General features: G+C 34.0%; 1 protein-coding gene across 3 annotated transcripts in view; it reads left to right on the plus strand.

Moving 5' to 3' along the window:
• The first annotated feature begins 1,554 nt into the window (after nucleotides 1–1,554).
• LOC129928240 (uncharacterized) overlaps nucleotides 1,555–15,324 on the plus strand; it is a 28,171-nt gene continuing 14,401 nt past the window's right edge. Inside the window, exons 1-5 of one of the 3 annotated variants that reach the window (XM_056041653.1) lie at nucleotides 1,555–1,659; nucleotides 4,189–4,287; nucleotides 7,982–8,099; nucleotides 13,488–13,589; nucleotides 13,740–14,029. In XM_056041653.1, coding sequence (XP_055897628.1) covers nucleotides 4,189–4,287; nucleotides 7,982–8,099; nucleotides 13,488–13,589; nucleotides 13,740–14,029 — 609 coding nt within the window. In that variant the 5' untranslated portion in view covers nucleotides 1,555–1,659. Of the gene's footprint in view, nucleotides 1,805–3,076; nucleotides 3,582–4,188; nucleotides 4,288–7,981; nucleotides 8,100–13,487; nucleotides 13,590–13,739; nucleotides 14,030–15,324 lie in introns of those variants that run through there. The other 2 variants (XM_056041652.1, XM_056041654.1) reach the window with 2 other exon arrangements.

Here is a 15,324-nt window from a genome sequence, read left to right on the forward strand (position 1 = left end):
CAAAATTCCAAGTCTCGAAGCGTAGATGGCCGTTTGGACTGTATTGAGTAGATGAGCTTAGATCTATAGGCTAATAGATTTGTTTGTTCAGATAGACCGTACTTTTTGAAAGATGGCTCCTGTTTCCAACCCGACATGACACACCGTGATATGCATCTCCATCGCTTGAGATAACACTGCCTAAATAGGTTAACTTTTCTATTTGTTTAAGATCTCTATGACCAATGTTGATCGGGTACTGGTAACCTGCACCCAGTATGCATAACTTTGATGGCTTCTTTATCCGTCATCTCGTGTATACCTTTTATTGTACTTCAAAGTAATATTATGTGAACTGCGAAATTCATCTCGGTTCTGTTTACGCCATAAGAACGTAAATGCAGCCTGTTGAATGTATTTCTATGGCATCGTCGATGGCTACAAGAAAGAGAAATATGGATAAGATAAACTCTAATCTCATATCAGTGTCGATGTTGAAGAATTCCACCATCTGTTGTGACACAACCGATTGATTATTTTTACCTTTAAACCCCGCTGAAGGGGGTTTAAACTCAAAACTGAGTCAAAACCCATTTAGCTACGCTCATAACATTTTGAGTGCGTAATTTGCTTTTTTTATATTGAAGAGGTTTTTTTTTAGCTTCAAACCCTACTGAAGAGGAGGGGAGGGTAAACCCAAAACCCCTTTGGCTACGCTCATAGACTTTTGATTGTGTAATTTGTAATTTTTTATATTGAAGAGGGAGTTTATCGTAAATTTTGAAGGGGTTTTAAAATCAAAATCTTCTGTGCACTTGGAATTCGGGGATTGTCGTTTGCATTTTTTTTGTTTTGTTTTATAGAAGAGGGGGATTTAACTGAAAAAAAACCTGGTAGGGGCTATTAGACCCAAACCCCGCTGGTAGGGGGTTTTAAACTCGAACCCCCCTAGTAAGGGGGTTTAAACTCAAAACCTCTTGGTAGGCCTTGGTTGTGCTGGGGCAAGTGATGGTTTAGTATTAAAATCTTACCTAAAAAATAAAATTAAAGCTAAATTGCTCCCCCCCCCTTGAGGGGGGGATCTCATTTCTGGGGGGGGGGGGTTGAACCCCAACCCCCCGGTCTACGTCCATGGACCAGAATGATATTCAAGCCATAATTGTTTTTTTTTTGATCGTTTAAAGTAATACAATTTTGAAAACATTATTACTTTTGACAATCAAAACAAAATCACGTCCTGAATATTCCTTGTCAATAGGCGGATCCGAAATGGATCAGACTATGCCACCTCTGAGTTTATGTGATAACACAAACTCTTTTTATAATCATAATTTTATGTATTTATATTTTCTTTTTTATATATTTAATTGAATGTAAAGTTGTAAAATAAAGTTTTTTTTGTTTTTTTTATGTATTTTTTTTTATATGTTTTTCTTAATTAACCCTTTTTTTAAAGTATTGCTTGCAAATTAAAGGGGCCTAAATTTGTGCGGGACAAAACGACTTTCGTTAGAAGTGCATCATCTTTCATATCCTTCAATATATTGTTTTAAAGGTTTATATAGTTCTATGCTTCTAACGTGAAATGTATAGTTTCCTAGAGAAATAGGAAATGCCCGATCTTATTTGTGGAGATTTCAAAATAAATGTCAAAATCCATTTCAAGACTACTTAAAGAAAGTAAGTTGCAGTTTTTGTTTGTGACAAAGTCTAAGAGAATAGCTTATAGTTAATTTGTTGTTCTATGACAGTGATGCCCATCTAATTCGACCTGCAGGAAATTTTCATTTCTGATACTCGTGTCGCAGGCCACATGAGCGAAAAGGTACGATAAAACAAATTGAAATTGACTATGAAATTATATGATTAGAAGCATTGTAGCTAGTACTTACATTAGTGAATTGAATATTTGAAGCTTATATTTTTTTAACGCGCCAGAAAATAGCTTAATTTCTGTACTTAAAATATGAGCAACTTTGTAGCTAGCTTTAAAAGCAACTCATTTTCTTTTCTCTTTTAAATAATTATTTCTATGGATCATCCAATCTGCAGGCGTCATTTTATTTGCGCTTAAATCAAGAATGCCGCCATATTTGTTTTATAATGCCGTTATATATTTTTCTTGTTTAAAACATTCATACTTTCTTTACTAATCAAATATGTTAGCTTATTTAATGATCCACAAAAATTAAAGATCCGTACAAATTAATTATAGGAAAATTGAGGGCCCTAATGTATGTAAAGATACATTTTTAAATTTTTATTTTGGATAGAGGATTTTCTACACTTTGTACAAATATTTCGGTGGGCCGGATGAAAGCAAGTCTCTGGCCGGATCTGGCATCACTGGTCTATGATATAAATCTAACTGAAATTTACATCATTTTATTTTATTCAATAAAGTAGAAACAACTGCTCTAGCATTCTTATAGACATACTAGCCTGACATTACCCGCGGCCTGCGGGTCTAAGTTTGTGTTTATTAATGTAGTGGATTGGGTTTAGATGTATGTTAAACTTAGCTAATGATCCTTTCAAGTTTTTTTCTCTTTCGCTATGAAAATAAAATTAGTTTTGCGAAAATGGGTTTACCCGAAGCCGATACATACATATCTATTAAAAACGAAAAGAGCGATTTAAAAAAGGGTTTACCCGATTTGTTAAATGAATGGGATTATAAAGTACACAATTAAATAAAATAATTTTTATTACGCGATTTATGAATGAATATATGCCTATATCAACATGGCTTCGCAGCTTTCGTAAACGAATGTATTAAAAATGCTTTAGAAAACCAAATTTGAATTTTTTTGATCAAAATATGAAATAAATGGACTATAATTAGTATGTTCATGTGTTAAAAGTATAAAATTATCGGTGCGAAGACAAGTTATAGCATATTAGAGTTTTAGACCTAGGCATGGAAAGATGTGTAACATTACGGTATTGTCAAATAAAAGAATGTTCGTCAGGAAATCTGTAGTCACAGATATAAGGAACTAATTTATGTAAAAAAATGGTTTTGAAACACAAATTTGAAGGTTTTTTTTATTATATAATGAAATCAATGGACCTTCTTTTGTATTTTCATGTGTCAAAGTAAAAAACTATCTGTGCAAAGTGTATTTCTTAAAATTAGATCTAGGTCTAAATCCTTTCGATCTTTTCTCATGTCAACATTGTTAACCATGGCCTAGATCCGTAAATACTATAGCTTTATAGAGTCGGACAACTTTATTTTTTTTGAGGGTCTTAAGTTTGTTTTAGGGCTACAAAACATACATTACGGTCTAAGTTAGTACCCAAGGAACATTACTGTTAAGTTTTATCAAGATTTGTCAAGCGGTTTTGATTTCTATTCGTCACATACATACATACATTTATACATACGCTTTACTTTCTAATTTATAGTATAGATTTCATAAAGATTATTTAAAAGGCCAGAATATATGTAAGCCCGACTGACTCAAAAAACCATTTCTAAAGGGCCTGAATATTATTTACTGGAGTCTTTTGGAGTAGTTTCAATGCTTTGTGAGGCAAAGCAAATATGATCAACTGGTGTCGTTATTAGTCGCTAGAGATACGTCCATCTTTTTAATGTAAGGTTATTTAATAATCAATTATCTATCTATCTATCTATCTATCTATCTATCTATCTATCTATCTATCTTTTTTTTTCTCTCTCTCTCTCTTTCTCTCTCTCTCTCTGTCTTACTCTCTCATATATAATTGTAGTCTAAAATAAATATGCAAGTTAGTATGTTTATGTTAAAAGGTCTTCCATTAAGATAAATAATAAATACTGAACAATTTGAAGATCTAGTCATTTTTACATTAGAATGATTGAATATGGATTGAACTGATAGTAAAACGAAAAGTGGCTACTTTGTGCTCGCGAAAATTATCCAATTATGAAGAGAAAAGAAAGGCATCTACCATTGAGTTTTTTTCACGACATCATCATTTCAACATGAGTTCTTCTCCAAGGTTTCTCAGCCTCTTTTCATCTCACGAGGTAGTGAGGGACAACTCAATGCGTGCTGTTGTAATATGTTCATTTTATCCTTACTAATTATTATAACATGTCTAATTTCTTTTTAAATTGAAATAGTAAATATTATAAGAATAATATTAGAAATGTTAACAACTTTATACTAACATTAGATGAATTTGTTTTACAATGTCTCCTTGATAACTGGTCTCCAGATGAAGTGTTACTTAGAGGTGGCAGACATCGTTTTGAAAGTACAAAAAATAGAACAAATAAAGGAACTGTTACAAAAAGTATTAGAAGATATTGACTCAGTAAGTAAATAAAAACGAACTTAGGTCCTATGATTAAAAAATATAGTTTATCATTTGTTATGTAACTATTGTCATTACAAACTTTCGTTTTAGATTGTCAATACAACTTTTTTAAAATAGATATTTGCATTTAGATATTTTGACATATATTTATATTTGTTTATTCTTTTTTTTTTTTAGTAATTGCATTATTTTACTTCGAAAGTTATAGAATGAGTTACGTAAATAATATATTTAAAAAAAATGAATATCTATTAAAGTTTTGTTTTGGTAGATTTAACTATTTTTAGTCATAAAAAAGTTAGCTAATGTGAGATACAAGTAATTAATCTTTTAGCATAGTGTGAGCAGGTCAGGCAGGCGCGAGTGGGAGAGGACCTATTCTTACTGCTCAACATTAAAATTTACCAACAGTAGGCAGATGTTTGCGCTACTGGGTGGGCTCAATCTGTGCACCTCGGTATGGTGACCAAGGGGCTAGAGTCGCCTAAGTAACCAGACATACTAAACTATACTAACTAACTAAGAAGAAGCAATAACGAAATTTTACTTCAAATTAAATAAAACAAAGAGATACTTTATTTACATAAAAAAATAAATCAATAATAAAATATAATATATACACTAACTTGACTAATCACTACTACTGAACCCATCAACTAACTAAAACCCTCTAAATCTACACCACTACAAACACTAACAAACTAACCAAACCAACTATCTAACTAAATCACTACAACTACTACCCTAGACCTAGATCGACAAACAAACAACAATAAACTAGTCTAGATCTACGATATTCTACTATTACACTCATAGCACTAACACTGAAACAAGAACATAATATATAACTTATAACTAAGTTTACTAAGCCACTAATCTAAGGCTACACTACAAAAACAAAATAACACTAGTCTAGATCTACAGCAACAATAACAATACTAGATCTATCAATAGCTGTTTATAGCAGAAACAAAATTAGAAAATAACACTAGATCTAGATTCCTTAGAATTAGAATAGATCTACAACAGCAGTTATAAGTAGCAGCTATTTCAGCAGAGTAATTGCAGCAGCTAAAAGCAGTAACAATAGCCTGCAATACATAAATGCAAAACTATATTATATTCTATTAGGACTGATGGACGCCGCCATCTTCAATACAGCATGTTGCCAACTATTATGACAAATAGTCCAAGTAGAAAATAAAATAACTACCATACACATAGTGTGATATAGATCTAGTAAAAAAATAAATAGTTACAAACTTACAGGCCGTCCCAGGTACAGAATAAAAATATAATTAGACGACAGACCACAAAGATCTTCAGCTGTCACACAGACAGATATGGTACTGACCACTGGTCAAATGTACACTCAACTGTTTTAAGACAGCGTGTAGTACATTCCTTTTATACTATCCCGCACTAACCTATATAAATATGCGGAAGTACAATTATAAAATGTGACAATAACCTATAAAAATAAAATATATAAAAATAGCTCTAACCTATACAACAAAAATACATTTAAAAAATAGCTAAAATTGCATATAAAACTAGCTCTGGGAGCGCAAGCTCACAATAGGAACCCTTAAGTCAATATTTTGAATGCTAGTTAAGAAATATTAAAACAGACATTTTTTTAATAAATTGAATTGCGCCAGTCGTTGTGCTGAACGTAACGATTTTATTTGTAGAGAGCGCTTTAGTGTATTGTCTCCACGTTTATCTGACATAAGTGGATTTGTAGGTGCCTTTAATATAAATGAAACATTAACTTTAGAAATTGTCATTTAGAGTTGTGCAACGCCCTTAGAATCCTAAAGCCAGCAAAAGTGACAAGAGCTCCCTTCTACCTACCTGAATGAACAGTTGTACACCTTGCAGTCACCTTCTGTTTGACGGGAGGGGAAGACTGGGGGTTAAACTCAAAGTTTAGTTTTGCGTTCGCTTCCAGTGGCACGGACACTCCGGACTCGCGGGCTAGAGAAACGGCTGAAGGCCGCGTACACCGGGTCCCCCGTCATTTTTCTTTAATCTACCAGGCTAACCGTGCGGAACACGCCATTTATGTAACAGCCCCTGAGAGACTGCGCCTGGACGTTGATGGATCGCTGTGGGAGCTCTCGCACCCTCTCAGGCACTCCCACGAGAGCTTTGTTTCGCCACCCATTTGTCCTAGTCGTCCCCTCTCACGACCGTTTCCACCCGGGAGCCACGGTGAGGTTGGGCAGCGAGCCCGGGTCAAACATTACCAACATACAATGAAGTGACACAGTGCAAGACAATAATAATGATGAAAGACTAACCAACCTTATACAATTACTATCGACCAACTAACTTTAGTTTACAATGATTGTCGACCAACTAACTCTTGTTTACAATGATTGTCGACCAACTACCTCTAGTTTACAATGATTGTCGACCAACTAACTCTAGTTTACAATGATTGTCGACCAACTAACTCTAGTTTACAATGATTGTCGACCAACTACCTCTAGTTTACAATGATTGTCGACCAACTACCTCTAGTTTACAATGATTGTCGACCAACTAACTCTAGTTTACAATGATTGTCGACCAACTAACTCTAGTTTACAATGATTGTCGACCAACTACCTCTAGTTTACAATGATTGTCGACCAACTAACTCTAGTTTACAATGATTGTCGACCAACTACCTCTAGTTTACAATGATTGTCGACCAACTAACTCTAGTTTACAATGATTGTCGACCAACTAACTCTAGTTTACAATGATTGTCGACCAACTAACTCTAGTTTACAATGATTGTCGACCAACTACCTCTAGTTTACAATGATTGTCGACCAACTACCTCTAGTTTACAATGATTGTCGACCAACTAACTCTAGTTTACAATGATTGTCGACCAACTAACTCTAGTTTACAATGATTGTCGACCAACTAACTCTAGTGTATAATGACTAGCGACCAACTAACTCTAGTGTATAATGACTAGCGACCAACTAACTCTAGTGTATAATGACTAGCGACCAACTAACTCTAGTGTATAATGACTAGCGACCAACTAACTCTAGTGTATAATGACTAGCGACCAACTAACTCTAGTGTATAATGACTAGCGACCAACTAACTCTAGAGTATTCTAGTGTATAGTGATTAGCGACCAACTAACTCTAGCTTTTACAATGACTAGTAAACAACTAACTCTGATTAACCTGTATGCTCTGTAAATATTACCGTAACAAGAAGATTCTAGAACATTTTTCGCCGTTACTACACTTATGCATATGCAAATTACTACTTTTTCTGAAAGAATCTGTCAGTTATCTTTTTCGCAAACTTTTTTTACCAGGCTTTTGTGACCATGATATAAAGTACAGTTAACCCTTCACTGGTCAGCCTACGTGTGCTGTCAATCACGATATTATGCCCTACCTCTCTCCACTAGTTTATTCACTGACCATGAGACACCCTCGATAACCCTGGTTTCCTACATAAAGATGACAATTACATTGTCTGACACATGGATCGTGTCTAAAATTGGTACTTTACTTATTGTACGATCAATATAACACTCACAAATTGATACATTCAGATCGCAATGCTAATTTAAACAACAAAACTTTCCTTAAATCGTAGTTATCATACCAGCTTATGCAGATATCTTTGTCCAATTATATTTTTATTGTTAATTATTATTTGAATTTAGACAAAGAATAAATGTACATTGTGGATAGAAGAAAAAGAGAATTTGAGTTACACGGAAATAAAAGAATATATAAGGGACAAGTTCTCAGAAATATTACGAAACTATTTTACCACTGCTGGTAAGTACAATTTTCTTTCCTGTAAAATGTACTTTCACTCGCAATGTTTCAATTCTAGTTCTAAATAAAAGTTAGATAATTGTTGTAGCACTGAGTCACTAGTCACAATTACTTTGATCTGCTGATTACAATGTGCTAAACTGGGCATCGATGTACGTAAAATGTTATTCAAACAAGCAACTCGTAAAAGAATTTAAACCCTAAAATGTTGAAATAAAAAACATAAATTTGAATCAGAATTTCTTGTTTTCTTTTGTGTGCGTTATTTTTTTTAGATGAGTAGACGTTAAAATACCATTTATTTCATAACTAATCAAGGCATATCGCTTAGTCCCCTAAGATCGTAGCCATTTACGAGGACTATAATATTTCCTCTCCCTTAAATTCTAAACATAATACTCTTACTATATTCATAACCACTTACAAAAGAAAATAAACAGCCGAAGAACTCAAGATGAAAATATTTGCTTAAAAGTTGATAGTTCTCAAAAAGCTACTACACATTCATTTCGTATTGTAACTTACTATATTGCGAAAAGTTATGCATAAAAAACAACAACTTATTGAGGTGAATGATTACATTTTGGACGTTCTATGTACGGATAAAGAAAATGCTGGTTTTTTTTTCTCGAAAAACTTCAACATCTAGAATGAAATCTATATGTGCACAATAAAAGTTGTTTTTCTACACTGCAAAACTGTCTTTAATATAAAGTCTGTCCTAGTTAAAATGAAAACTTTTAAAATAAATTTCGCTTCCATGGGTTTACAGACAATTTAAGTAATTCTTAATTATATCCGAAACGGTGTTTCTTTCCTGAAAAAAAAACAACTGATCTGAGGAATCAGCGGAAATCATAATTGAATTATTAAAGATTTGGTATAGCTTTAGTATTTGTCATTTTCAAAGATTTTATCTGCGCTTAAAACCATTTGGAGGCACAGTGGTAGAGAGGCAAAGCGTTTGGCTTCCTAAATGGAGGTCCCGGGTTCGAATCCTGGTGAAGACTGGGGTTTTTACTTTCGGGATCTTTTGTGCTCTTCTTAGTCCTCCCTGCTTTAAAGGGTACCTGACATTAGTTGGAGAAAAGTAAAGGCGGTTGTTCGTTGTGCTGGCCACATTACACCCTCGTTAACCGTGTCCCGCAGAAACAGGTGACCTTAACAATATCAACCCCATACACCGTAAGGTCTGAAAGAGTAATTAAAAAACAAATAATTGTATAATAAGATACGTGGACTAAGTCAATTTATTGACAATATCTGATATTGCATCACGATTTCAAACAATCATTTCTTCTATTTTCCACTCAGCTAGCTAGCTTAAATGCACAGACCATCGTGATTGAAGATGTGAATTATTTTAATTAGATTACCTTTATGCACCAATTTCAAATAGATTTTAATATTTCAAGGCTTTTAAAAATAGATTTAGATATTTTCAGTAGGCCTATCAATGTGGAAAGTTAAGAGGTGAAACCAGACCTGAGGCTCGAATTAAATGAATTTCAATATAATAATAATTTAAAACAATTATTTCTATATGATCAAAGATTTTTCAGAGCTAATCAAAATTCCAGTTTTAAAGTTTTGATTTTTCACGATTTTCTTAAGAATAAAACTTAGAAAAAGATGTGTACAAATTAGATTGTTGGACGAACTGCAAATTATGACGAACTATATTTAAATACTTGAAGCATCACGCGCATTATGTTAATATTTGCATTCAGTGACGCAGCAGTGGTCTCATGATGTTCGCAATGGTGAAACGCGTCTCTAAAGTCAACATCTTTTTATACCTAAAGCATGGGTACTTACATTTTATAAGCCCAAATATGAGGCAATCCCCCATAATTCATTAAAATAAGATAAGATAATTTTATTGATTCAAACAAATGGAAATTCAGTTTGACTACAGTTGACAACCTCAGCGTAACTACTTTACAAAAACAATATGGATGAAGAATTCGAACAAAATTCACGATACACATACACATACACAACCAGCGCTTTATGAGTTTGACTTCTATGTACTTCTCGATGATGACAGCTGATCTTGTAACACTCTGATCGATAGTGGGATAAAGGAGTTTTTAAATCTTTCTGTTTTAGTCCTAATGGAAAGGAGACGACCACTTCGTTCAGGTCTTATGTAACAGTAGTTTAATGGGTGCAGGTTGTCTTTAAGAATCGTGAGTGTTTTGAAAATGCATCTTTCTTGGAAAAGCTCTTCAAGAGATGGTAGCTGTATTTGAGTGATATACGATGCTTTTTTAATTAGTCTATTTAGTCTATGTCTTTGTGCCAGTGAAGTATTACCATACCAGCAGGTGATGGCAAAGTTGATTAGACTGTTAATAGTTGCTGTGTAGAAAAGTTTGATTATTGTTTTGTGTATGTTAAATTTTCTTAGCTTTCTGAGATAGAAGAGTCACTGGTGAATTTTCTTATACATGTTTTGACAGTGTTCATTCCATTTTAGTTTATTGTTGATAGTTGTACCTAGATATTTATATTCTTCTATTTGTTTTATGGTTTGCTTATTTATCTGAATTTCTGTAATATGGTCTTTGTTTTTCCTAAAATCAATAATCATTTTTTTAGTTTTCTGAATATTTAAATTTATTTAAAATAAATAAACGTTTTTTTTAATGAATCCTTCTTATAATGTAAATATCTACTATGCGTCTTGTATTTACATTCTTAAAAACATTAACGAAGGTTTTTCGTCAATCACGAAACAATCTAATTCTGTAATTATATTTTGTGTACTACACTTTTTCGGTTATAATTAATTAGAAAATAAACGAAATTTTAAATGAAAGATTTCAATTTATTTAATTACAAAACACATTTAGTCTGTCTGTCTGGAATAAAAGTTGAATACGTCATTTCTCTCACATCCAATCTTGGGTCAAATTATTGGATCATAGAAAGCTAAAATCATGAAATTCCACAAAACAAATAAATAAATAAATAAAATGTTTCAAAATATTTATAATCGCACAGATTAATTATTGTTAGTCTAGCTAGATCTATTACTATTTTAATAACACCATTGATTCAAACTAATTGATACAATTACATTTAATATAAGCTATTTGCTAAGCAAAAATAATTGTACTCGTTCTATTGCGCATTAACGATATTCTTACTGCATTCTTTTATAACATATTGAAAAGCATGAAGACTCAGTCCATTAGTTATGACCAGGGGTGGGCAAATTACAGTCCGCGGGCCACATGTGGACAACCACAGTGTATTATGCGGCCCGCGGACACATCCAAATATCATATTTTGAAACATTCAGTCAAAGACACAAACTCAGGCTATGAAGAACTGTGTTGAAAGTGTTGGATCAAGATGGCGAATGTAACAACGGATGGAGCTCGTGCTCTGACTGAGGAAAACATTTTTTTTAATAAATTAAAAAAACAAATAACCATAACCTCTAAGCCAGAATTTTTGTCAAAGCTGCATTGATTATCAAACATAACTCAATTATCCTAGTGATGAAACTTATCAGAGATTAACCAGTGACAGTCTCAAGCAGATTAGGAAACAAAATTTTCCGATGTTCGGTACCACAGTAAGATCCAATGGCTTAGCATGGGCAAGGTATTGAGAAGAATATGGGATCTCAAGTGAAAAATTGTTATATTCCTCGAAGGCCATGGACATTGTTAGTAATATTTCTAATGAAGAGTGCAAGATAGACGTGATGTTTTTCATCGTAAGTATTTAATAGCTTGTTTGAAATGTATGTGCATGTTAAATCTTTTCAAACAAAGCTTTCCTATTTCTCCAGGTACGCAAGTGAAAACAGGTTTTGTCATTTTCTTTTGCTAAAAATTGAAACTATTTATAGTGAAATGGTTGAAAAGTACAAGACTTATTTGGATTCCTTGATTGTGGAATTTGAAAGAAAATTTTAAGTCGTCTATTAATTCATTTAAAAGAAACAAGTGTAAGAACAAGTCAATGCTGACTGACTAATTTGACAGCATTCACAATGATAACAACTAGTAAGCTAGTTCCACAGTTCCGAAACATTATGCACGAGTGTAAAATTCCAATACTTAACTTTAAGTACAGTACAACTGTACAAGGTGAAATGTTGTGATGTAAAAACTAATAACAAAATAAAATAAATTCGTAAAATTGGATCAGAATCTGCCAACTCTTGTTGTAATTCCTTTATTGGGATTGTTTAAAAAAAAATAAATGCAAATGTATAATACAGTATACGTGTAAATTTAAAAAAAAAAGCTCGCGTATTTTCTAATTTGTAAGTACATATTTTATAAATAAAAAAATAAATATATATGCGGCCCGCCATTCCTAATTTTTTAAAATACGGCCTCGATAGAAAAAGGTTGCCCACCCCTGGTTTAGACTATACAATTATAACGCATTTCTAATTATAAAAGGAAGTGCTTTTCAATTACGTCACGACGTGTATAAATTCTCACTACAAAAATTATTTCTATAATTCCTTAATAGCCACGCCTTTGCTATAATTCAACTTTAAGACTACATATTCCTTTCAAAGAAAATTATAGGGACAAAAATACTTGTAACCAAATTTGTACAATATCAAGTGGTTAAGAAAGTAAAAATACTTTATTTAGATAGGCTTCTATCAATTCCCTAGAGAGAGAGACATATATATATATATATATATTGTTATAAACCTGGTGGTGGCACAGATGGGGGTAGTGGTGTGTGTGTAGTCAGCCGTCGCAAATCGCCCCAGGCCAGCGCTAGACGAGCGGTCAACCGTGACGAGTTACGACGGTCGGCCAAGACGAGTATCAACATGATGGTTCGGGAAGGATCGACATCGTGAACAGAGCTCAGGAGCGTCACGAGGGTTGTAGTCATCTGACACCCACAATGGTCGAGCGACGTTCTGTCCGGTTCTAGAAGGCCAGTATGGACCCTATATAAAGAGCGAAGGTATCAGAGACGAGTCAGTCACAACTTCCCGATCTACAGTTCGTTACGACGGCTCAGTACAAATCCGAGAAGAGACAGAGAGACCAGTGCAAGAGTTGAGACGACGGCACGGCTATTAACAGGGGATATATTTGTACATTCTTGTGTTACGTGCTGCCAATTGTACAATATTGGCTGTTATTTTATTGACATTAAACTATTACGTTATTTGGAGCCCTGAGTTGTCAAGTTCTTTCGGTTGGTGGTGTAAGGTGCAGTTTGCAGAGAGCCGGATATATATAAAGAGAGAGAGAGAGAGAGACAGAGAGAGACAGACATAGAAACAGACAGACAGGGAAAGAGAAAGACAATTTGAGAGAGAGAGAAAGAAAGAGAAGTTGAAAATGTATCGATATTTATTTAAATAGTTCATTTTTTTATTTGTTGAAGGAATTACTATAGGACAATTAGCAGATTCATCTCAGTCTTCAGAACCATCTGCTGAAGAAAACAGAACTATACCTTTCAACACCTCATCATCCAGTTGTTTCGGTAAATAGTTTATCTATTTGCAGTTCATTAAATGTTTATAGATAAATATGTATGTGAATGTTTATTTGCAAGTATATATTTTTTTTTTTATTAATAAAACTAAATCATATTTTGTACTCAACTGCGTACACATTTATTTTATGTATTCAGATTATCAGAGTTTGCAAGACAAGTATGACACCCTAAGTTTAAATGTCTCATCACAAAGTAAACAATTTAAAAAGCTTAAACGAAAGCTTAAAGATCAAGAAACCAACAATGAATTTCTTGAAGAAAAACTTTTGAAGGTTACACATGATTTAGAAGGAAAGTTTGTGGATTTTAGTAAAAATTGTACACAAGAACTTCATTTAGCTAGTAGTTTTATGTCACAGCTACAAACTCAGTGCCAAACTTTGACTACAGAATTTAAAGAGAATGAAGAAAAACAAGATACAAAGGTGGGTTTCAAAATATATATTACATCTAAAATTATTACATATTTCACTGATATCAAATGTACTTAATAATGCTTGCACTTAATTCTAGCTACTTAATCTGTTTGTAAATCAATCCCCAGACATTTAAGCACTCAACCAGAGGTTTTCACACTGGTTTTACCCGGGACCCCTTGCCACAACTTCTAAGTGAAAAGGCTACATAAATGCATATTATAAATGTAACAAATGTAGCGTGCCGAATAGGAAAGGCAGGGAGCATTTTCCAAAGGCTGCAGCCTATTTGGACTAGCCAAGCCATTGGACTTGAAACAAAATTACACCTACTTAACACATTTGTCATCCCAACAGCAATATATGCATGTGAGACGTGGAAGTCATCTGTCAAAATTGAGAAAAGACTAAATGTGGCTCAACAGAGATGGCTGAGACGGATTTTGGGAGTCAGTTACACAGATCGGGTCTCAAACAAGGAAATCCTATGCCGAACTGGGAGTCGAACACTTAGTGAGGTTGTGACTGAGCGTCGCATGAGGTTTGCGGGACATGTTCTACGTCAAAATGAATTACGCACACCAAGAGTTGCGATAACATGAAAGCCAAAACGAGGAAAGCGCAAACAGGGACGTCCTCGTATTACTTGGCGACACACCTTCATGGAGGACCTCAGAACAGTGGACACCAGGTGGGAGGAGGCTTCAGACATTGCCAGTGACAGATCTTTGTGGAGACAGCTTGCCGCCCAATGCGCCGAACGGCGCGGGAGGACCTAAGTCTAAGTAAATTAATGCATTAGTATGGATTCATCTGTGATTGATCAATTGCCACTGGGAATCGCTTGCACAGCCACAGAGCATAAACAGGAGCACTACAGCTAGCATCTACCACAATATTAAACCATTCAAGCATGTCAAACAGCCAGATTGTCTTCTTGACTGACGCCAAAAAGTTCTTGTAAATTTTAACAACAACCGCAATGTAACATTCCTCTAACGGAGCACATTGAAATAAAAGGGAATGAAAAGGAAGGAATATAGATCAAAGCTGGGAGAATGACTAAACAATCCAAAATGGAAAAAAGTAATAAAGCTGAATAAACACGAGAAATTGACCAGCTCTCACACAATGTTCAAAAAAAAACATGCCTAATACAAGCTGTCCCGACATGACCAGCATATAATATTTTGTCTCAGAACCCGACACATCAGAATGAGACAATTTGTTCCCTTTGTGGAGCATCAACAGAGAATGCATACCATGTTCTTTAAAACTGGATACTCTGTCAAGAGACCTGAAAA

The sequence above is a fragment of the Biomphalaria glabrata genome, chromosome 9 (genome assembly GCF_947242115.1).
Source record: "Biomphalaria glabrata chromosome 9, xgBioGlab47.1, whole genome shotgun sequence".
NCBI lineage: Eukaryota > Metazoa > Mollusca > Gastropoda > Planorbidae > Biomphalaria > Biomphalaria glabrata.